Below are 24246 nucleotides of genomic sequence, written 5' to 3' on the forward strand. Positions count from 1 at the left end.
CCGTGGAGTGTGTTCTGCTCTTGTGGTCGGTTTCAGCGTTGCTGATGCTGATTCCCAGTCACTGGTGTGGCCCACAGGGTTGAAAAGCGCCCCGGCGCCTCCATTCCCTCCGAAGAAAGGGAATTCCCGAGTGATTTTGATAAAGGGTCCAGGGCCGAGCTCAAGTGATAGAGGGCATACCTAACAGGCCCAAGGCCCGGGTCAAACCCCAGGCACCCAGGGTACCCCAAACCCAACAAAACCCCTCAGTCACGAAAGGTCGAGATTAAAGGCACACCACTCTGCAGATCTGGCGGCATTTAGGACGTTTTTCTTCTCTATATAGTCTCTGCTGGGCTCAAATTTGTGATCCTCCATCCTCCTGCGTAGCCCTATGGTGACTTTGTAGTAGTTTTTTGTGACTTACTCCACTTGCATGAGTTGAAAGTCCCAAAAGGGGATTTATCACCCAGTAAAAAAATGCCGTTTTCTCCAGCTCCGACTTCAACACAGATTTCTACTGCTCTAGCTTCCAAGATGGGGAAGAAGTTCAGCTACATCCAAATAGGGGCTGATCAAACGAGGCTGCTATAAGTTGGTCTGCACTTGATCTCATTTGATTTTATTCCCATCACTGATCTTACCTACTGCTTTAACATTCCACAATACTGCCCTCATATTTTCTCGTCACCAAAATAAGATGCCTTCAGCAGCAAACTTGGTAAACTGACAAAGCTAGGTTGATTTTAGCAGAGAGCGCAGTAAAAATCCTAACAGTTCAACTGTCTTTGGAATTGAGAATGCTTGCAAAGTTGCCAAACTTCTTGTGTGCATTACAAAGCAACACTTAAATATGGAAATACTTTGAATCTGTCGGGTATATAGTAGGGCAGGAGCTAAAGTATTTTTCTTTTTTGGGCCAGTCCTGGGGCTTGGACTCAGGGCCTGAGCACCATCCCTGGCTTCCTTTTGCTAAAGGTTAGCACTCTGCCAACTTGAGCTACAGCACCACTTCTGGGCTTTTCTATATATGTGGTGCTGAAGAATCGAACCTAGGGCTTCATGTATACGAGGCAAGCACTCAACCCACAAGGCCATATTCCCAGCCCCGTAAAGCATTTTTTAACAAGATGCTAAAACCTGTAAATCAGCCAGAGGTTAAGCTAACTAGAGGATTATCCACTCTGACAACTCTTTGGCTCAGATTCTGTTGTTTCAAGGTTTTCATTGTACCTTTAGTTTTCCTCAACAGCTCCTTCCACCCAACAATCCAGGCAAGTTAGAACAAATGGCATAGAGAAATGTCATGGGGTGCCAGTGTGACATCAGGAGAAAGACATAGGTCAAAGGTCTAGTGCTTGCCTAGCATGCTTGAGGCCCTTGGTTTGATCCCCAGCACTGTTAAAGACAACAGCATTAGAAAAAACAAAAAAAAGGCAAGGTGCCAGTGGCTCAGACCTATAATCCTATCTACTCAGGAGGCTGAGATCTGAGGATCAGTTTGAAGCTAGCCCTAGATGAAAAGTCTGTGACTGCAATAAACCAATCAGCAAAAGCCAGAAATGGTGCTGTGGCTCAAATGGTGGAATGCTAGCTGTAGGCACAAACAGGCTTAGGACAGGACCCAGGCCCTGAGTTTAAGCCCTACAACTGGCCAAAAAACAAAACAAAACTGAAAACAACAAAAAACAGTAGGAAAAGTACCTGGGTTTCTTCCCACATGTACTTGAGAGCTATGGGTTTCCTTTATTGCTAGAAAAGCTAGAACCATAAGCAATTCCTGTCTTCCTCCAAAATACCCTGATGATTCTGGCAGATAAATTTACAGAATTTACATCAGCTTGTTTTCCATTGGGATAAAGAAAATTAAGAGTAAAGGAAAAGCATAGCATTTAAGGCCAACAGTCCTAGATGATACAATTTATATTACCTCTTGATTTTAAACTACCTGTGAGTTTGAAAATTATTTTATAGAAGGATGAGCAAGTGGACTCAGATACTGACTTGCTCAAAGTAAAAAGATTAGCCATTTAAGTTTTGCTGGTACTGAAAGCCACGTATTTGTCTTGTAGTCCATTGCTTATGTTAGCATTGCTAAGTGCTCAGGCAAGGTAGACTTGAGGGCTTGGTGGTTTCTCCAATCTATCCTCTCTCTCCATCTCCTTCCTAGCTACTATGTGGTAGGCAACTTTGCTTCACCAACAGCTCCCATCATCAATGTTCTACCTTGCTATGGGCTCAAAAGGACAGGGCCAAACAAAGATTCAAAACTGAAATCATGAACCAAAGTACAGCTTTACTACTTGGACTTAAATTAGTTACTCCAGGCACTCTGTCACAGCAACAGGAAGATGACTGATAGCAGCACAGGAAGGAGCTCATCAATAACATGGAGCCAGGTATAGTGGCGCACACCACTATATCCAAACATAGGAGGCTGAGTCAGAGGGATTGGGAGTTTGAGGCCAGCTTAGGCTATGCAGTAGACTCTCAAAACAAGTAAAGCAAAACAGAACATATGGAGGGGGAGGCGGTGTCTAAGAATATAAAGCACCCTAAAGTGATAAGTGGTAACAACGAAGGGAAATTCAAGATAAACTTTTTTGAAGGAAAACATTCCAGTGCTATTTTTTACTGATCGGAAAGAACTTTCCTATGGGTGTATTCTGTTGTAGAACAACTCCATAAAAGTCCAGGCGACACTCTGAGATTTTGTTAATCAGTTTAATATATGTCCATAGGTAGTTCATATGAATGCTTAAATTACAAAATTAGCTGCCATGGTCCAAATGTGTGGGACTTTAAGAAAGTTTATATTACTCAAAAGATAGCTAAGCATATTATCTTTTATTTTAAAGGTTTGTAAAACAAGATTAATTCTAAAATTATTATATAGCATTAAAGGAATTTTATTTTGTGTTGTCATTTTAATAACTTAGACCTGTGAGCTATTAAAAACACTACATCTGCATACCCCAGTTTACACACTTGTGTATGAACTCAGAGGACACTCAGGTGACATGTTCCCATGCAATTACAAGGGCAGCAGCTTATGCTGTTTCCACAGCAACTCACTGTTATTGCCTCAGAACAGACCTGCACATAAACAATCAATTAAACCCACCACCCCACTCCCATCAAAAACCCAACCCTTTCCCATCCCCACAAAAATTACCTGGTATAAGCAGTAACTTTAAAAAAAAAATGCTTTCTTAGTAAGAAGCATTTATAAAATGCAGAAATCTGAACAAGCCGAATGCTTGTGCAGATATATGGGTCTTTCCCCCAAGTGTTTCTCCCTCAAAAGGAAAAACTCCCAAAAGTTTAGGAAAGCTCATTTTTTTTTTTGGCCAGTCCTGGAGCTTGGACTCAGGGCCTGAGCACTGTCCCTGGCTTCTTTTTTGCTCAAGGCTAGCACTCTGCCACTTGAGCCACAGCGCCACTTCTGGCCATTTTCTGTATATGTGGTGCTGGGGAATCGAACCCAGGGCCTCAGGTATATGAGGCAGGCACTCTTGCCACTAGGCCATATCCCCAGCCCCTGGAAAGCTCATTTTTAAAAATCACATTTATGCATATCCATGGCTATTTCTTTGAAAGAAAATACCCAGCCTCAACTGCAGAAGAAATAAAAAAGCAGAGTTGGGAGAAGCAAAGATACACAGCCATACAGATTAGAGCCCCTCATGAACATTCAGTAGGCTATAGCAATTAAGAAGAAAAATACTTCTGACCTCACAGAGACCAATGACCTGACTGCTGATCTGACCTCAGTGAAGTAGGTGTTAATTGTTCATGCATTTGTTACTCAAGAAAAATAAACATACAATCACTTAATGTTCAGCATTCACACTGACATCAGCTCATAGTGTCTGGTAAGGAGAAAACTCTGCTTCTATATTACCTATCCTTAGAATTTTCTACTTATGTGTAAGTATCCTAAAAATTACCCAGATTTCCTATAACACTGTCATCAGCATACCCCTCCTCTAAAGCATATACTGCGTTATGTTTTGAATTCCTGAAATTTCATTATTACACAGTGTTCTAAATTTTACTTTTTCACACGTTTCATGTAGACACAGGAGAAAACACCAAGCAATGTTTATTGTGTAATTCCAATAGTTATTTGCAAAATCTTGGTTTAGAGTCAGCCTCCATAGCTTTTTCAACTGCCCAGTTTAAACACAAAGTAATACCTAATTAGCTACCTACAAATTTCATGATAGTTTTTCAAACATCAAAGTACTAAAAGCACTGATAATTCATTTATAATTTAAAAAATATGTTAAAACTACATATATTTATATATCATTCCTTTTATAAAATAATCAAAATAATTTGATTAGCCTGAAGAAAATTACTGAAACAGAGCCCTTTCAATGTGTTTACAACCTCTGAAGAACTCCAAACCAAGAGTACAATAGTTGATGAAATAAGGATTTCTCAGTTGCCAAGAGCATGTGAATTTTAAGATAAGAAATGGTCTCTCTCTTTTTTTTTTTGTTTTGTTTCCTATGAACTCTGAGCTTAGGGTAGCATTAGCACTCAGATCTCTAGGGGTGATTTTTACATCGCTTTGACTTTGATTTGTTTCATTTTCATTTGCTTCTTCTCCAATTTCTTTTGCTCTCGCCTCAAAGCAGCTTCCTGAAAGGAGAAGGGGAAGAGAGAAGAGAGAGAATCCAAACTAGGCTCTAAGCACATGTTCAAAACAGGGAGGGGAGAATATGAAACAGTAATAGAGGGGGTGGGTTTAAAACACATTATATTCATGTTTGCAAATATCACAATGAAACCTCTTTTTACAATTAATATACTCTAATAAAAAGAAAAAAACCCAAACTTAAACAACAATTGCCAGTATTTGGGAATAAACTTTTTTTTTTTTTAAACTGGAGGGCACTTTATAAGATGATCTACATTAAGAAAAGAGATGTAGGGGCTGGGAATATGGCCTAGTGGTAAAGTACTCGCCTCGTATACATGAAGCCCTGGGTTCAATTCCCCGGCACCACATATATAGAAAAAGGCGAGAAGTGGCGCTGTGGCTCAAGTGGCAGAGTGCTAGCCTTGAGCAAAAAGAAGCCAGGGACAGTGCTCAGGCCCTGAGTCCAAGGCCCAGGACTGGCCAAAGGAAAAAAAAAAGAAAAGAGATATATAGACAGATGCAGAACTATATAAAATGTGAGCAGTGGTCACCTTTAGTGATAAAGGACTTTGAATGATTGTTATTTTTTTTAACATGGTAATTAACTCCTGTGCATATTGTCTCCTTATTTCTTCAAATTAAATATATAGAAAATAAAACAAATGAGTAATGGCAGGGAGTTCCAACTCATTGTATAAAAGAGCCCTTCAAAGGCTGGGAATATGGCCTAATGGTAGAGTGCTTCCTCACACACTTGAAGCCCTGGGTTTGATTCCTCAGCACCACATATATAGAAAAAGCCAGAAATGGTACTGTGGCTCAAGTGGTAGAGTGCTAGCATCGAGCAAAAAAGAAGCCAGGGACAGTACTCAGGCCAAGTTCAAGCCCCAGGACTGGCAAAAAAAAAAAAAAAAGGAGCTCTTCAAGCTAGAAAATAACTATAGCTTTTTTAGGGGCTCTTTTTTAGCTCACTGGGCCTTCTTGTAAGATTCCCAAATCAGATACCACGAAAGTGGTAGTTCTGAAAAGAAATGGTTTACATTCATAGGATGCTCAGGCTGGGTGCTAATGGCTCATGTCTATAATCCTAGCTACTTAGGAGGCTCAGATCTAAGAATCAAAGTTTAAAGCCAACCTAGGTAGATCAACCTTGAGTACTGGGGCTTGAACTCAGCTTTTCCCCAAATTCAAGGATAGCACTCCACCACCTGAGCCACAGCTCCACTTCCATCTCTTTTGGTGGACAGCTGGAGAAAAGAATCTCAGTCTTTCCTGCACAAGCTGGCTTCAAATTGTGGTACTTAGATCTCAGCCTCTTGAGTAGCAAGGATTACAGGCATGAGCCATCAACACCCAGCTGTTTTTTTCCTATCACAGTAAATATTTGGTTTGAAATGAGATCATTCTAGAAGAAGAAGGTAATTTAGATCATTTTCTAGTTCACAAAGCAAAATCTAGTATAGTTTGAACAGGAAAGATTATTTATTCCTCTTTTCAGTAAAAATGACAAAATATCTCAAATTCCATTATTAAACTTTCAGGCTGTATGTATTCCTATGTAGAATCACCTTAACAGCTAAGATGGTACACAGTCCTAGTGGTAAGATAAACTTTACGTTCCATCCCAACGATGAGGGGTCTGTCTTACCTCCAGCCTGCGCTGTTTCTCGGGATCTTCCTCATTCATGATTCGCTCCTTCTCTGCTCTTTTCTTCTCCTCACGCCTAGACTGTGCAGCTTCCTGTCTCTGCACATGCGTCAGCTTCAAGAAGTTCTCTTCCACTCGAGCACGATTCTTATCTGCTTTTTGTTTGCCCTTTTCCCAAGAAACAAAGTCTTTCATAAGACAGCCATTGCTATCCAACGGGAGAAAATTTCACTTAGCATTCTCTCACAAAACCACTCCCATCTGGTACTGTGGAGTCACCTAGCAAAGACTCAATCCTTGATAGCTGCTCCCCACTGAGGGGAAAAAAACCTACAATAAAAGGTACTAGTCTGTGATAAAGGCTTTGAGTGATAAAGGCTTACCTCTCTGTTGAGTCGGAACTTTTTGGCTTTATCAATAGAATAAATCACCATGTTCATGAGGGGTAGCAAAGCCTCCATATCCTTTGGGTAAGTGTTACCTGAGCCAGGCACTGAAAAACAAAGCCATTCTCCTACTGAGTTCAGGGCAGCATTAATACTTCTAGATTGCAAATTAAAAAAAAATGTTAACAGATTTTTTTTCCAAGTTCTCAGTTAAAATGTAGTAAGAAAGACATAATAAAAGGCTATCTCCTTGAAGATACCCAGAAATCAACAAGGTGTGAGGTTTTAATGTAGTTTTATAGTTAAGAAACTATACCCTCCTTTAGATCATTTCACAGAAAACTAAGAACAACACAGGATCTAGGGCACTTACCATTAAATGTAAACAATAGTGTCCTCTTAGTGTCAGGTAGCTTTAAAGGCTGACCTTCCCTGTCATGAAAAAAAAATCTATTAAGAGGGAATATATATGACATTTTTCATGCATACAAGTCACCCAACTCACTCAAATAATCAGTATGTGTGCCTTGGCTTCCTCAATCAAATACAATCTCAGCACCTATAGGAGACTTAAGGACCTTAATTCTATACTTGAACACCTCTAGTGATGTCTCCAGCAGGCAGAATATATGCCATCTCACCTGGAAAGCCAGAAACGAGCCGCTATTTTTAAGTATGAGGCCCATGGATACACGTGTATGCCTGTTTCTGGGGATTATAATCAGGGCCTTGTTTTACCAATTGAGCTATGCCTCCGCTCATTTGCTTTTAGTTCATTTTTCAGGTAGAGTCTTGTGCTAACTTTGCCAGGGCTGCCACTGAACTTTGACGCTCCTGTCTCACCTTTTCCAAACAGCTGAGACTACAGGCAGGCCCTACCACATCCAACCAAGGCCTATATTTTAACAATTGTGCTCATTTCGACGGATTGTTTTATTTTCAACTCCTATGCTATCTTCCATGACTAAAACATTTCATTTGGGGGTTAGGTTCAAAATAAACTTAAGGATAATTTATTGTATCATACATTTGACTATTCATATTGACATGTTCTGCATCTGCCAAACCAACTATGATTAGAAAATATCAGAGAAAAAAGCCTACATCTATTATGAACATGTATAGTACAGATAATGTTTTTGTCTTTTTTCCCCAAACAATACAGAAAAACTATTGATTTAGTATTTACCTTGTATCAAGTATTATAAGTAACCACCGATGGCTTAAAGTATAGAAGGAGGATATTCATAGATTATACACAACCCTTCTTTGTACACCATTTTATATTAGGGATGTTAAGTTAAGCATCCTGAGATTTTGCTTATCTGGTATCTAAAGTTGGGGGTAATCCTTGAGCCAATTCCCCTAACCCTTCATGGATTTGGAGGAACAATAAATTAGATTCCTTTGTAATCTCTGTAATCACCCATCTCTCCTTCCAACAAAAAAAGCTTGGTGCTGGTGGCTCACATATGTAATGCTTGTTACATATGTAAGGGTGAGAGTAGAAGGACTTTGGTTCAAGGTTCAACCCAAAATAACCAGCAAAAACAGGGCTGGTGGCATGGTTCAAATAGAAGAGTCCCAGCCTAACATGCACAAGGAACTGAGTTCAAACCCACCAAAGAGAAAATAAAGTGAAAAGGAAAAAAAGGTCACTACTATAATGGGATACTTTGTCTCTAGTGTTGTTACCAAGTTAAGCAAGGCAGGAATGATGTAATACCATCCAGACAGTAGGGATAAGAGTAATTCTTAACATACAACTAAAGTCTAGAGTGGATTTTTGTCTTGCTGTTGTCGGTGCTGAGGAATGAACACAGGGCTTCCAGAACTGTAGTCAACTATACAACTATAAGTCACCTGTAACTAACAATTTAGGTCATAACCAGTTCTATATCAAAAGTAAATTTAATAACACTCCCCTGAAATAGACTGTAAATTTAAAGAACAAATCCATGCCCTGAATATATATTACTGAAAAAGCATTAATATGAGGCTAGAAAGTACTAATAATATGCTGGGAAATATCCTAATTAGAGTTAAGCCAGAAAGGTTATACACTATAAGCTATAAATACACACATTTGTAAAAAAAAACGAGTTATACATAAACAGACTGAATATTTTTAAAAGGGGAAAGGGGGCTAGAAGTTGCGCTTTCCTAGTGTGAGCCATCCTGTGAAGTTCTCATTCACCCTACTATGCACGTGATAGACATGCAGTGATACATACAAGCCTGTTTGTCTTCTGGAAGCATACAATGACCATTCATGATGCACACAGTCAAAACAAAGGAAAGCATGGAGACCACCACCAATTTCCTTCACTTATGTGGTCAGCAGAAGCATCTTGTGCTAAATCAACACAGAGCTAGTGGGGAAAATAAATTTCAATACTTTTCTCTCATACGTACTCTTGCATAATTTTTGGACCAGAGAACTGGTCTGAAAAATGAACGGATTCAATCTTGTCAGCATAGTGTGTAAGAAAGTGAACCATCTGGAAAAAAGAAAGATTTTTTTAAGTAGAGTTGATGCATTTCCCTTTTTTCCTAACGACATTCACCCTTTTTCCCTCCTTACTTTTGCAGAATGACATTCAGATAAAAATGTTGAAAAATTACATTTAAATAAGGGATCTGAAATCAAACTAGGGGGCTGGGAATATGGCCTAGTGGCAAGAGTGCTTGCCTCCCATACATGAAGCCCTGGGTTCAATTCCCCAGCACCACATATAGAGAAAATGGCCAGAAGTGGCGCTGTGGCTCAAGTGGCAGAGTGCTAGCCTTGAGCAAAAAGAAGCCAGGGACAGTGCTCAGGCCCTGAGTTCAAGGCCCAGGACTGGCAAAAAATTTTTTTTTTAAAAATTCAAACTAGTATCCTTCTTATTGAACAGCTGGAAAAACGTCTTCAAACAATTCTTGATGCCAGGTGCCAGTAGCTCATGCCTGTAATCGTAGCTACTCAGGAGACTGAGATCTGACAATCACAGTATGACCAGCCCAGGCAGAAAGTCCATGAGATTCTTTTCTCCAATTGAAAAAGTCAGAAGTGGGGCTGGGAATATGGCTTAGTGGCAGAGTGCTTGCCTAGTATGCATGAAGCCCTGGGTTCGATTCCTCAGCACTGCATAAACAGAAAAGGCCGGAAATGGCGCTGTGGCTCAAGAGGTAGAGTGAGGAAAAAGAAGCTATGTACAGTGATCAGGTCCTGAGTCCAAGCACAAGGACTGGCAAAAAAAAAAAAAAAAAAAAAAGAAAAAGAAAAGTCAGAAGTGGTGCTGTGGCTCAAGTGGCAGAGTACTAGCCTTGAGCAAAAAGCTCAGGGCTGAATTCAGGCTCCAAATTCAAGCCCCAGGACCTGCACCAAAAAAATAAAAAATCCTGAATCAATGAGAGACTGAGCATAAAATCATAGCTAAGAAGCTGTTAATCTCAGCATTGCAGGTTCTGAGAGAGAACGATTTTGAGGACTGGAAGTTTCAGACTAGTGGAACTATATGGCAAGATTTTCTCTCAAAAACAAACAAAAGGGCCGAGCAAGATTAATTTATGCCTATAAGCTACTGGGTGACAAGTGGGAGAATCAGGAGTGTGAGACAAGCCAGGTAAAAAGCCAGAACTGATCTCAAAGAACAAAGTGGGTGTGCTAATCCCAAATAGGTGAAAGGTGAAGGTAGCAGGATTATAGTGTGGGGCTAGCTCCCAGCAGAAACTTAAGATTCTATCTGAAAAATAAACGAAAGCAAAAAGGGCCAGGAGGCACAGCTTGAATAGCAGAGTATGTGCCTACAAAGATGAGGGTCCTAAATTCAAATTGCAGTTTATTCATTCTTCCCTTGCAGACAAATCAAAACCACAACAACAGAAAACTAAAATAATTTCAGATTTTTTTTGGCCGGGGGGCGGGGGCGGGGATGCTAGTGCTAAAGCTTGAGCTCAGGGTCTTGTATTCTCAGGGTTTTGGTTCATAGCCAACACTCTACCACTTGAGCCATACATAGCTCCAGTTCTAACTTTTTGCTACTAAATGGAGGTAAGATTCTCAAAGACTTTTCTACCTGGATTAGCCTCTAAACTTGATCCTTGGATCTAAGCCTCTTGAGTAGCTACGCTCCTGAATAGCTAGGATTACAAGCCTGAGTGACTGGTACCTATTTGTTTTTTCAGATAAAGATTCTCTGAATTTCCTATATTGGCTTCAAACTTGTAATCCTCCAGTCTTAACTACTGGTGTAGCATGGATTACAAACATGCACCAGTGTGCAGGACTTAAATGTCAGTCTTTTATTCTGTAGGATTATTATTACTGGCTATACTGGGTTTGAACTCAGGATGTCTCTTTGTTTTAGGATTTCACACAGGGTCTTGTTTTTAGCCAAGCCAGCTCAGTATTGCAATCCTCCTACTTTTGCCTTCCATGTAGTTGGGACTCCAGGTGCACACCACTATGCTTGACCTTTTCTGTTGAAGTAGGGATCTTTCGTTTTGCTCACACTGGCTTCAAACTGATCCTCCTGATCTCTAACTCTAAGTAGCTGTGATTACAGGAATGAGCTACGGCACATGGTTATTTTAAGCAACTTTTTTTGTGGTGCTGGAGATTAAATCCAGGCCTTCTGGATGCTAAGCAAACACTCTACCACTGAGCTACATCCCTAAACCTGTATGCAACTTTTTCTTGTTTTAATTACATTTACCTTTGTATCCATCATTCCTTCTGTGACTTCTCCCATCTCTGATAGAATGGCCAAAGAGTCTGGCAGTCCATACTTTGCTCCAGACTTAGGCTTATCACTGCAAAACTCACTCTAGAGAAAGAAGAAATTAAGAATAAGAGATGGCATGACATTTTATTATGCACAAATCTCCTTTTACTTGAAATAACATGTACTGACCTGCATCAAAGTGGTGCTAAGCAACATTTGCTAGATACGATTGTCTTTCGCTAATAAGTTACATCATGTAATAAAATGGTAGTTTCTACACATATCTGTTTTATTTTATTTTTTGCCAATCCTGGGGCTTGGACTCAGGGCCTGAGCAGTGTTCCTGGCTTCCTTTTTGCTCAAAGCTAGCACTCCACCACTTGAGCCACAGCACCACTTCCAGCCTTTTCTGTTATGTGGTGCTGAGGAATTGAACCCAGGGCTTCATGGATGCAAGGCAAGCTCTCTACAGCTAAGCCACATTCCCAACCCCTCTACACATATTTGAACTGAAACACCTTGACATACCAGATCCTGCATCTCTTTCTGCAGTCGTACCAAAGCTTTTCGTGTGCCAACAGCAAACACATAGGTATCCATATCTTCATCATTCATGGTTACTTTTATTTGCTTTAAAGAGAAAACAAAGATGACAAAATTTACCAATTGAGTTCTATGGTAGGTAGGTTTGTAAATGGCCCCCAATGATCATTGTATGCACAAGATTCCCTTGAGTAGGATTTAAGAACAAGATGGTGTACCATCCTCACAATAATGTCATAAGGCAGAAGGTGAGAAGGCCTTGGATGCCTTGCTGTGACACCTGAAAGGGTTAAAGAGCGTGGAATGCCAGCTCAAAGTGCTCCAAATGCCAGGGCCAAGAGAGGCCAACCATTGGTTGAGGCTGATAGAGGTAAGAGTTACTATCCCAAGTGTGTTTAAATTAGATCTGTTTGGACACTAAAGCTTAATTACGGTCTTAGAGATAAGATGGATGTCTGTTTTATGGATGGAATGTTTTATTGCTCCATTCTTCTCCCTAACGATAAGGAAGTCAATCATTTCTACGTATACAAATTATACCTCATTAATGGTTGTAACCACAAGATAGATTGAAACCCTCCCTAGTCTCTGCACTTATCTGTAGTCACTCTTCCCCCTGTACTGAACCCAATAAAAACTCTTGTTAATGAGATGTTGGGATCTGATAACAGGAATAGCCTCAGGTCCCCTGGTGCCCCCCAAATCTCAGTTCTTGAGCACAGTTTGTCCATTACTGTCTTGCCCTGGTTGCGGTAGTCAGCGACAATAAGGTCCTTACTTGACTGACTCTGAATGAACTAAAGGACACTGCCTTGCGTATGCAACCTAAGCAAGTTTTTATGACAGTCTAGGCCCTACTTGAAGAAGAAAATCTACAGAGTAAAAGGACTTATGGAAGTGGGACAAGTCATAAGGACCTAAGGGTAGCCTCCGGAAGGTGAGGGTAGTTTCCAACTGGCAGATAGCAAGAAAATAGGGACTTTAAAATCGTGAGAAACAGTCCTACCAACAGCCTAAACGACCATGAGAAGACCCAAAGAAGAAATTCCTAGTTTTCGCTGGTACTTTGATTTCAACCTCCTAAGGCTCTAAAAAGAGGACTCAAGGGCTGGGAATATGGCCTAGCAGCAAGAGTGCTTGCATCCTATACATGAAGCCGTGGGTTCGATACCTCAGCACCACATATACAGAAAATGGCCCAAAGTGGCGCTGTGGCTCAAGTGGTAGAGTGCTAGCCTTGAACAAAAAGAAGCCAGGGACAGTGCTCAGGCCCTGAGTCCAAGGCCTAGGACTGGCCAAAACAAAAACAAAAACAAAACGAAAACAAGGGAACTCACCTAACCCAGGAAGGATTACTTACCTACAGAAACTGAGACCAAAAAAATGGATATTGTTTTAAAGAGCTAAATTTGTAATGACTTGTTATAAAAAAACAACAAACCCAGAATACTAGCTATCATGATTGTTCATGCCTGCAATTCTAGCCACTTGAGAGGCTTAGATTGGGAAGATGGAAGTTCAAGGCCAGCTGAGGCAAAAAGTCTGAGACTCCATCTAAACAGAAAAAGCTGAACATGGGGTTGTGCAGCCTTTTCAACTTAGTGACAGTGGGAAGAGTGAAGAGGAGGCCAGTCTGGGCTGGCCCCAACAGAAAATGAGACCTTATTTCAAAAATAGCCTAAGTGAAAAGGGCTGAGGGGTATAGCTCAAGTGGTAGAGCAACTGCCTACCAATTTCAAGTCTGAATTCAAACACTAGTACTACAACAAATAAACACCAGAATAATATCATAGGTTCATCCAGTACTCAAGTACAAACACCAAATTTTATACTACATGGTATAGCTTTAAACAAATCAATTTCCATTGCAAGTTCTTGGCACAGAGCTAAAAATTGACTTTATTTTTTGGTGCTGATATTGGGGCTTGAACTCAGGGACTGGGGACTATCCCTGAGCTGCTTTTGCTCAAGGCTAGCACTCCACCACTGGAGCCACAACACAGTGCCACTTCTGGCCTTTTCTGTTTTTTGTTGTTTTTTTTTGCCAGTCCTGGGGCTTGGACTCAGGGCCTGAGAACTGTCCCTGGCTTCTTTTTGCTCAAGGCTAGCTCTCTACCACTTGAGCCACAGCGCCACTTCTGGCCGTTTTCTGTATATGTGGTGCTGGGGAATTGAACCCAGGGCCTCATGTATACAAGGCAAGCACTCTTGCCACTAGGCCATATCCCCAGGCCTGGCCTTTTCTGTTTATGTGGTAGTGAGGAATCAAATCCAGGGTTCCATGCGTGCTAGGCAAGCACTCTACCACTAAGCCACACTCCCAGTCTGAACCAGATTTCTTAACAAGAATAAAACCTACTCTTGACATTTAGGAAATTCTAAACGTTTTAGGAGCTGGGTGCTCTTAATCTCTAATTAACTATCAATAGGCTGGACGGTGTGCCTCAACTGGTAGAGCACAAACCTTAAGTAAAAAATGTAAGGGACAGCAGACGGCCCTTAGTTCAAGCCCCAGTATAGGCACAAACACATAATAAATTATGCTGGGCATTACTGGCTCACACCTGTAATCCTAGCTACTCAGGAGGCTGAGACCTGAGGATTGAGGTTCAAAGCCAGCTGGACAGGAAATTCCCTGAGACTTTTATTTCCAGTTACTCTAAAAAAAAAAAAAAACATCTAGAAAACCAGAAGTGGCGCTGTGGCTCCAAGTGGCAGCCTTAAGCAAAAAAAGCTCAGTGACAGCACCCAGACCCTGAGTTCAAGCCCCACAACTGACAAAAAAAAAAAATCATTTGAACCCCCAAAATATTAGAGAAGGAACCTTTTTGCCAAAGATAAAGCATATGCAAGGAGCAAAACTGGATACTAACACAAACCATCTTCCCTCTATCCAGGCTAAGACAGCTGATAAGTTTATCTCCTTCCCACCAAAAAGTACACAAAGGCCTCCTGACCTTTGCACACTGAGAAGATGAATGATGGTCAGTCTAAATAGAAAAGGGTCAATGTTCTGGCAAGGAATACAAGTGGCCAGAGAGTCCAAACAAAATAGAAGACATGGGATAAACTCTAAGGAGAGAATTCATTTTGTACACAGAAACCAACAAGAATACATACCACTTGATCACTCACTGGCCTCATCATCCGGGCCAGGACATTCAGTAAGTCTTGTCGCTTGAGGAACTGCAAAATTGAAAGATATGAGTTCATTTCATTGCAATGTCTACTTACTAAGAAGAAAAGGCCTCAAAGATCCTCAACAATAATTTGTCAGCAGTATTTTAGATACTTCATTTTAAAATCCAACAGGAAGGGGTATGGCACTGACTGAATTTAAGTTAGGAATCACATCTGGAAAAAGAATCAAGGAAGACACACATTGGACCAGAGGTCTCTCTCTACTTACCCTCAACTGGATAAGCATGCCCTCACAGCACACACGACCTGAACACCACAGGTTATAGATGTGCTCGTTCTCTTGGTTCAACTTTCCTGTACTTGTGGCTTCTTTATTAGTTCCATCATCACCTAGAAGTAAAACCACTTAATGTAATTCACTGAAAATTTGGGGCCTAATCATCACACCTTTTTCTATTCTGATTCCCAAATGATCGTATCTTTGGGGGACCAATACTTTAGTATCTTGCAGAATCGCTTCTGGACAGGGATTATTATTGGAGGTAATTATTACATCAATGTATTCTACTCAGCATATAAAACCTAAACAAAAATGGAATCCTTGAAGGAAATAAAAATAATTATCTTTAGCAGTTCATGGAGCAGTCATATACTCACCTGCCAACCAGGCAGTTGGACACATACTGGCCTAACTTACCCACTAAGGTAAAGTTGCTCTCCAAAAGTTCTCTATGAGTGTTAAACCAGGCCTGAGCGAGGCGGCTGTTTTTATTCTTTCCAATGATATAGTTCATGATATAAGCAAGCAGACCAGTCACCATCAAAATTTCTAGATAATAACTCTCCCAACTGTTCTGAAGGTGTGCAGGAACCTAAAGAAGCAACATTATTCCATTTCATGTTGGTTGAGGCTGAATGATGAGGTTTAATGAGATGAAAAATGAGAAAACTCAAAGTGGATACTTTATATAACTGTCACTCAATACTTTGCCTTATATATTAAACTTACACATTCTTATTCTGAGTCCCATCCCAAATATGTCCAATGTTATCTGCTTCTTATTTTTTGGTTAAATAAAAATAGAAGGGCTAGAATAAAACACTGAAGTTGCTTCTCTAGCTATGGATGTTTTTTCAGAAGAATTGATGCCTATTTTTTTTTGGGGGGGGGGGTTCTTTCTAATTTACACTATCACATCAACATCAGCTCTGTGGTACCAACTATATTTGAGATTAAGGACTGCAAGGTATTCTGTTGGTTAGAATTCTATATACGTACATCAACAATTGTTATTGGGTCTTTATTTTTGCTAGAAGTAGTATCTGGTTTATCTTCATAACCTTCAAATTCTTCATCATCATATGGCTCACTCTCCGAATCTCCCTCCTACAAAAATGAAGTATAATTTGTTTTCCTCAAGAAATACCATCCCAGCAGTTGTCTCATTTTGTGGCTACACATAGAAGAAAACAGAATTTGCAAGCCCCAAGTGCAGAACACAGAAATATTACATGCTTTTAACAAAATACCAAAGGGTCCAAATTTTAAAGTATAAGCTGAATGTGCTCAAGAGACCTATTAATATGCAGTACAAATAGTGATGACAGCTTAATAAAATGCTGTATATTAGAAATTTGCTAAAAGAATAGACATTAAGTATTCTTACTACACATACAAAAAAATAATGTGAGGTGATCACTATGCTAATTAGCTTGATCAGGGTAGTCACTTCACAATGTATAAACATATTAAAACATTATGCTTCTGGTCTTATCTCAAAAACAAACAGAAACAATATTTATACTTTATTTATTTATTTTAAGTCCTTGGGCTTGAACTCAGCACCTGAGCACTGTCCCTGAGCTTCCTTTGCTCAAGGCTAGCACTCTTCCACTTGAGCCACAGTGCCACTTCCAGCTTTTTCTGTTTGTGAGGTACTGAGGAATGGATCCCAGGGTACCATGCACGCTAGGCAAGCACTCTGCCACTAAGTTACATTCCCAGCCTGTCACTTATACTTTAATAAGGCTGAAACAAAACCTCAAAACACTAAAAGGGTGACTCACCATACTTTTTAACCCAAAGTCTTAAGTGACACAATTTAATACCCATATACATTATCTATTCCTCCCATCCAGGAATGCTACAGGACAAACACAGAATTCTTCACTTCATTAAGGCAAAAGAGGGGAACATATCACTAGACATTCATAAAAGCTCCACCTACTATGAAAATATGAAGATTCCAGAGAAAGTAAAGGTCTCTCTATTAACTGAATCTTACTTCTAATGTTTGGGAGAAACTGCTAATTACATATTTTCCCATCCTTTAAACCTCTCAAGATATCAATAAAGAACGAATTCTACCTGAGTATCTGCATCTTCAAAATCACCTTCTTGGTTTTCATCCTGTCCTTCCAACTCCACAGTGGTCTCATCTTCATCATCTTCAGTGGTTATCACCCTTTGAGGAGATTCTGTGACGGAATCTTCCATGACATCCTCAAATTCAGCGAAGTCATTATCATCATACTCCACTATGTCTTCCTCATCCTCAAAATCATTGAATTTTGCTTCAGAGACACTCCCAAACACCAAAAGGGCAACACAGAAAGCATGGAGAGCTTTCATTGCACCTTAAAAATAAGCTTAAAAAAGAGAGAGAGAGCCTGTACATCACTTTGACAATAAATAATTATTCAGGGGGAAAAAAAAAGTCTCACAGACTTTCCTGCCCCGGCTGGCTTTGAACTGCAATCCTCAGATCTCAGCCTCCTGAGTAGCTAGGATTACAGGTGTGAGCCACCAGCACTCAGCTTCATTTTAATTTCTTTAGGTTGAATTCTGTAAAATTCTCTTTCCACTTACACTGAGTATTCCATACGCATTTTTACTTCTTTTCAGTAAGCATTTGTAAGTGCCTGAGAGAACTGAAAAAGTGGTATAACGAAGCAAAAAAGGCAACTCTTTCTGTGTAAGTGGTTATAAAAATAATCCACGAACAAAAAAAAAAGCCATTCAGAGCTAGGGATGCAATTCAGTGCTAGAGCTCTCATACAGCATTTGCCTGACAAGGGTCTTGCTTTGATCCCCAGAAGAAGAAAAAAAAAGCCTATTGATTCTCAGATTGGTGTGTGTGTGGGGGTGCACACACATGCATGTACAAGTGTACCCACAGTCTTGGATGTGTGAGTGTCCCTTGAATGCACATCTTTTCCCATATATTACTACCATCATCAAAAGGACACACTTAAAACACAGATAAGGAAAACGAGGCCCAGGGATGCAATGTAATGGCCCAGGGATGCAATGTAATTACCAAATGACAGAATTGTGATTTGACCTCAGCCTTTTCCTTCAGAAACCTGTTTTCAGCCATTTCTTAAGCAGTTTATCCAATATAAGCTGGTGGCTGTAGCTTTATACTACTTTTAGCAAACTGTTTCCAGAATATATGAGAGAACTCTATCAGTATTTAACAACCTCTCAAGAACACTAGATATTCCAACATTTGAGGAAGTTTGTGAACTAACAAACATAATGAAACTATACCTATGAGAAAAACATATTGTCACTTAGAATAATGTAATCACTTCTCTCATCTAAAACCTAACCTTCATCATCAGTTATCAAAAAAACAACACCAAAAAAAAAACACACCAAAAAAACAAATGTCCATTTTGATGTCCTACAATTTATCTTTTTCTGAATGCTATAGTCATAACTATTTTAGTCTCTGAGGAGGAGATAATCATTTTTTCCACAAAAAATAGATGACCCTTTAAAAATGTAAAAAAAAAAAATTAGGTCTGGTATGGTGGCTCTTGCCTATAATCCAAGTTACTTTGGAGGCAAAGATAGGGAGATTCAAGGCTAGCCCAGGAGAAGTTACACATTAATCCGTATATTAAGTGTATGTATAACATGTATTAACATGTATGAACTGTATTATACATACATACAGTACACAGTTAATACATGCCTTCTACCCCAGCTATAGAGGAGGCATATGTAGGAGGATCATGATCTAGGCTGGTCCTGGACACAAACAGGAGACCCTACGTAAAAAATAACTAAACCAAAAATGGCACAAGTGGTAAAAAGTATGCCAAACAAGTGGAAACTCTGAGTGCAAATTTCAGTACTGACCTCCTACCAAAAAAGGTAAAAACCGTTCATAAGCTATGTCTTAGTGCGAAAGTCTGCTGACCCTTGCCTATCAGTCAACTAAAAGTTACCTGAATTTTCTTATTTTAAGTTTAATAACAATCTCATCTTTCCAGTTTTGTTGAAAACAATGTATCTAATTTCTCACTTAAAAAAATTGCCTTTGGGGGCTGGGGATATGGCCTAGTGGCAAGAGTGCCTGCCTCATATACATGAGGCCCTGGGTTCGATTCCCCAGCACCACATATACAGAAAATGGCCAGAAGTGGCGCTGTGGCTCAAGTGGCAGAGTGCTAGCCTTGAGCAAAAAGAAGCCAGGGACAATGCTCAGGCCCTGAGTCCAAGGCCCAGGACTGGCCCACCCCCCCCCCCCCCCGCAAAAAAAAAATTGCCTTTGAAGTTTAATCAGCCATCAAAATCTTGTTTTCTTTGATTCCCAAAGCCATCACATTCCAAATAATTGCCACCTGATGAGGATTCATAATATTATCCTAAACTCCTTTCATGTCCTTAAAACCACCATAGTCTTGGTAAAATTCAACTTTCGTTACATAAGAATCCAATAGCCGGGCTGGGGATACGGCCTAGTGGCAAGAGTGCTTGCCTCATATACATGAAGCCCTGGGTTCGATTCCCCAGCACCACATATATAGAAAACGGCCAGAAGTGGCGCTGTGGCTCAAGTGGTAGAGTGCTAGCCTTGAGCAAAAAGAGGCCAGGGACAGTGGTCAGGCCCTGAGTCCAAGGCCCAGGACTGGCAAAAAAAAAAAAAAAAAAGAAAGAAAAAAGAATCCAATAGCCGGGCTAATCAAATGGTGCAATAAAAACTTTTGACTTTTACTGCTTTTCATCAAATAATCTTACTATATCAACATTATTATCACTAAACACATTAACATAGTACTTATACTATGCCCAGGTAAACAAAATACAATTTCTGATACAAAGTTGCACAGAATTTAGCTTAAAGATAGGTGCTACAGTTTTGTTAGATATATATAAACAACAAATATAGTTTCTGCCAATTAAAAATTGTTACAAATGAAGATAGAAGGCTGTTTTTAGAAACAAATGCACATGAAAAAATAAAAAAAGCTTCATGCCAGGCCCATGGCTCATACCTATAGCCCTATCTACTCAAGAAGCTGAGATACATGGAGACTGGTTAGAAGCCAGCCTAGCTAGACAAATCCAAGACTCTTTTAATTAACCACGAAAAACTAGGAAGCAGAGGTGTGGCTAAAGTGGTAGCGCACTAACCTTGAGCATGAACGCTCAGGGACAGTGCCAAGGCCCTGAGTTCAAGCTCTAGGACAGGCACGTACACACACACACACATTTTTGAAAATATATAAAACTTTGGTTCCTGCGCCAAGGAGGTAAGTTTAAAACAACACATTTCAATCTGAAATATCAAAGTAGGGGAAATGGAGCTGCGAAGACCAGCATGGGTAGGGGCTGGGGATATGGCCTAGTGGCGAGAGAGCTTGCCTCGTATACATGAGGCCCTGGGTTCAATTCCCCAGCACCACATATACAGAAAACAGCCAGAAGTGGCGCTGTGGCTCAAGTGGCAGAGTGCTAGCCTTGAGCAAAAAGGAAGCCAGGGACAGTGCTCAGGCCCTGAGTCCAAGGCCCAGGTCTGGCCAAAGGAAAAAAAAAAAAAAAAAAAGTTTGGATAGCGCAGTCCCAGCTCCCAAGTCTGGGCTGCGACCCTGGCCAGTCAGTATACTTTTTACTTCCCCAATAAATCCATCTTTTTACTTGAAAAAAAAAAAAAAAGAAGTTTGGATAGGTAGAAGAAAGAGGATTTTAAATAGGGGAATTGCACTATCATAGATGAACTGAAGAAGTACAATTGAATAAGAAAAAAATACAAAGTAGTTGACATAGATAAAACCCGTATTAAAGCTGATTTGACAGATATTTAGGAATTATACTTGTCAAAATAACCAGATATAGGTAACACTAGAAGGGAAGATCAGTAGTGATTCCAAATTTTCTTAAATGAATAGATGGACAAAGTTACCCTTGAGATAAAGAACAATTAAGCAGGCAGAATCTGGGTGAGGTAGCTCAAATCTATATAATCCTATCTAATTGGGAGGCAGATTTCCATTCAAGACTAACCCAGGCAAAAGAATTTTTGAAGATTCTCTCTCAACCAATGTTTGGGCATAGCACTTGGTGCTAGTCATCTTCAGAGACACAGGGAAGCATAAGTAGGAGTATCTTAGCCTAGGCTGGCCTGGACATAAATGGAGACTTTGTCTTTATACATGCATGAAGCCCTGGGTTGGATTCCTCAGTAACACATACACAGAAAAAGCCACAAGTGGCGCTGTGGCTCAAGTGGCAGAGTGCCTAGCCTTGAGTGAAAAAGCAGCCAGGGACAGTGCTCAGTGAGCCCCAGGACTGGCAAAAGAACAAAACAAGCAACAACAACAAAAAAGCTTGCTTTTAGTGTTGCCTTTTTCACAACTCAGGCTTAAGTCTTCTCAAGGAGAAGTAATTTCTTGCCACACTCAACCTCATTTGAGGAGTGCTAAAGGGTCTGATCATTGCAAGCAGTTTCTACTTGGAATGTTCATCCCATAGGAGAAATTCCTAAGACAACTCAGCACTAATCATGCTGCCTTCAAGGTTAATTAGGTTAAAATTATCCAAAGCCACTTGTGCATTGGTTCTCCACTCATAAATCTCTGCAGCACCTGTCAACCCACTTCTCAAATGCACAAGTCCCTGCCAGGTCGCCAGGCCTCTAAGACTCCTGAAATGGGAAATGAGAACACAGAACCAAGGTGGGGGCCCCCGAACACTAGCATGTCTAATCTGAATACTTGCTGCAAGATCACCCAGTAATGTCTCAGCCACTAACTTGGGACTTTAAAAAAAAAAAAAAAAAGGGCAAGTACAACCATCATTCCTTGCTGTCGTTTGAGAGTGGGCTCTTGGCAAGCCACGAAGCTGTCTAGAAATCACGCAGACATTTCTCTGCCTCCTAACGAGAACTGATTAAAAACATATGTTAGGAACCAGCAGGGAAGGCTAACTACAAGAAGTAGTTGGCTGTAACCAAACACCCGTCTCTCCACCGGGGAGAAATCCCTTCATCTGATTTTCTACGCTCCGTTCTTTCTGTTCACATTGGAAATTGCCTGCAATTCCTGCCCGGTTGCCATTCACTCGGCTCTGAAGAGATCCCGAAAACTACTAAAATCACCCCAATCTTAGGAAGACAAAAGAAAAATAAAGGGAGAGTAAAAAGTGGACAGAGGTGTTTTTTTTTTTTTTTGTTTGTTTGTTTCTCAAGTCGGGAAGATAAGTCGTAATGGAAGTATGTCACCACCCACCCGACTTAAGGGTCAGTCAGGCAAGAAACGGGACGCGGCGATAGGCCACACAACTTAAGTCACTGCTCGGCCTGGTCCGGCCCCTGACTAACCTACTCACCTAAGCCCGAGGCTACAAGCCGGGCCCGGCGCTCAGGCCGCGGCCACCTCCACCCAGCCAGGCCACCGCCTTCACGGTCGCCAAGGTTTTAAGGGCCGCGACGCTTTGAGAGACTCAGCCGGAGAAGGTAGCTCAGTCACGCCGCCCCACTCTTCACGTAGTCTCCGTCGTCCGTTACGTAGAATGCGTGCGGCCCCGTTCGCGCCTGCGTGCGACGTGGGGGCGGGACATAGCCTCCGAGACAGCGCGAGACCTCCTCCCGCCCCGCCCCGATGACGCAAAATGGGGCTGCCGGGAAAAAAATGACATAATCCCCGCCCCTCTGCCGGAGTGTGGTGGCCTATGTTAGCCTCCCGTAGAGGTCCGTCAGGTCGGCGTCACACCGAACTGGTGCTCCGGAAGCTATAAGCGGCCATGCTCTACGGGACCACGTGGATAGAGGCAAGAGGTGATATGCTGTTCTAAGGTCGATTGGCCCGAGGAGTCGACATTTTTATGTAAACGTGGTTCTGGGCCAACCTCTTTTCTCTCGGACAGCTGCCTGTCAAGCCCCTCACTCCTCATCTCACGCGAGCCCGGAAGCAGGTTTCGGCCAGTGAGGGATTCCGGACCTTTAAAGGCGGGCCTTAACGGGGTCCTTCCGGGAACCTTACCCCCGCCCCCTCTAGGCTCCGCCCCTCGGCCCGCGCTCTCCTCACTGCGCATGTCAGACGTGCTTTTACCCCCCCACCCCCATCCCCTCCCCCAGTCAGCAACGGGCTGTGAGGCGGCGGTGGCAGCAGCAGCGGCGGCGGCGGCGGCAGCGAAAGGGGCGGAGAAGGAGGAGCACGGAGGGATAAGGCCTGGGCCGCGCGACTTTCGGGGCCGCGGCATTCCCACCACGCCGGTGGTGGTGGTGGTGGTGGTGGTGGCAGCTACCGCTGCATCCGTAGCAGCAGGTTTGTGTGAAGGTGATGTGTAGACGCGGGGCCGCTAGCCCTTGGGGGGCACTAGAGGCAACTATGGGGCCTAGCGAGGACTGAGGAACCTCGGTCTCGCTTAACAAAGAGTCGGAGAAGCCTCCGGGCCCCGGGGATCGGGAGTGGGACGGAAGTGTGGTCGGAAGCCTTGAGGGGTGCTTCGGATCGGCGTCGCCCACCCACGGTTCCCGCTTCTCGCTAGCCTCAGCGGGACCCACTTGGCTGATTTCCGGAGGCGGCGCCTTGCTGTAGCCAGGGGAGAGGATTTGCGGGACGTCGGGCTCGGAGGCTGGGACGGCCACCAGGAGGATTCTGACCCAAGTGGGCAGCAGTTGGTAGTACAAGTTGACAGATTAGAAGACTATAAAAAGACCGTGATTTTTTTTTTTTATAAAACCTTGAGTAGATCCACTGATTATCATCACCGTAGTTACTTTTTTATTTTTTTAGGCCTTCTTGAGAATCTATCTGATAGGAGCAAATTATGTGGGTTGCGAGTACACGCACCAAAAAAAAAACCTAAGGAAAAGCTGTCATTTTAGTCAGAAAGCTTTCTTATCACTTTACTGAGCTTTCTCTCTTTGCCCTCCCTCTTTTAGGCTACCAGGC

At 41.7% G+C, this 24246-nt stretch overlaps 2 protein-coding genes across 4 annotated transcripts in view; one reads left to right on the plus strand and one right to left on the minus strand.

Moving 5' to 3' along the window:
• Window positions 1–4059: 4059 nt before the first annotated feature.
• Window positions 4060–22860, minus strand: Ccdc47 (coiled-coil domain containing 47). Its single transcript, XM_048364984.1, has 13 exons — window positions 22679–22860; window positions 17426–17706; window positions 16337–16444; window positions 15755–15929; window positions 15326–15447; window positions 15037–15102; window positions 11902–12003; window positions 11365–11475; window positions 9080–9165; window positions 7038–7096; window positions 6662–6771; window positions 6279–6446; window positions 4060–4629 (listed from the first exon to the last, which is right to left on the minus strand). Exons 2-13 carry the CDS (start codon window positions 17687–17689, stop codon window positions 4549–4551), a joined length of 1452 nt encoding a protein of 483 aa, XP_048220941.1. The 5' UTR covers window positions 17690–17706; window positions 22679–22860; the 3' UTR covers window positions 4060–4548.
• A 193-nt stretch (window positions 22861–23053) lies between these two features.
• The window catches only part of Ddx42 (DEAD-box helicase 42), a 35921-nt gene continuing 34728 nt past the window's right edge, over window positions 23054–24246 (plus strand). The window contains exons 1-2 of one of the 3 annotated variants that reach the window (XM_048364974.1): window positions 23110–23126; window positions 23216–23616. The gene's annotated coding sequence lies outside the window, so the exon portion shown is untranslated. Of the gene's footprint in view, window positions 23629–24246 lie in introns of all 3 variants that reach the window. The other 2 variants (XM_048364973.1, XM_048364972.1) reach the window with 2 other exon arrangements.

Source organism: Perognathus longimembris, chromosome 17 (assembly GCF_023159225.1).
Source record: "Perognathus longimembris pacificus isolate PPM17 chromosome 17, ASM2315922v1, whole genome shotgun sequence".
NCBI lineage: Eukaryota > Metazoa > Chordata > Mammalia > Rodentia > Heteromyidae > Perognathus > Perognathus longimembris.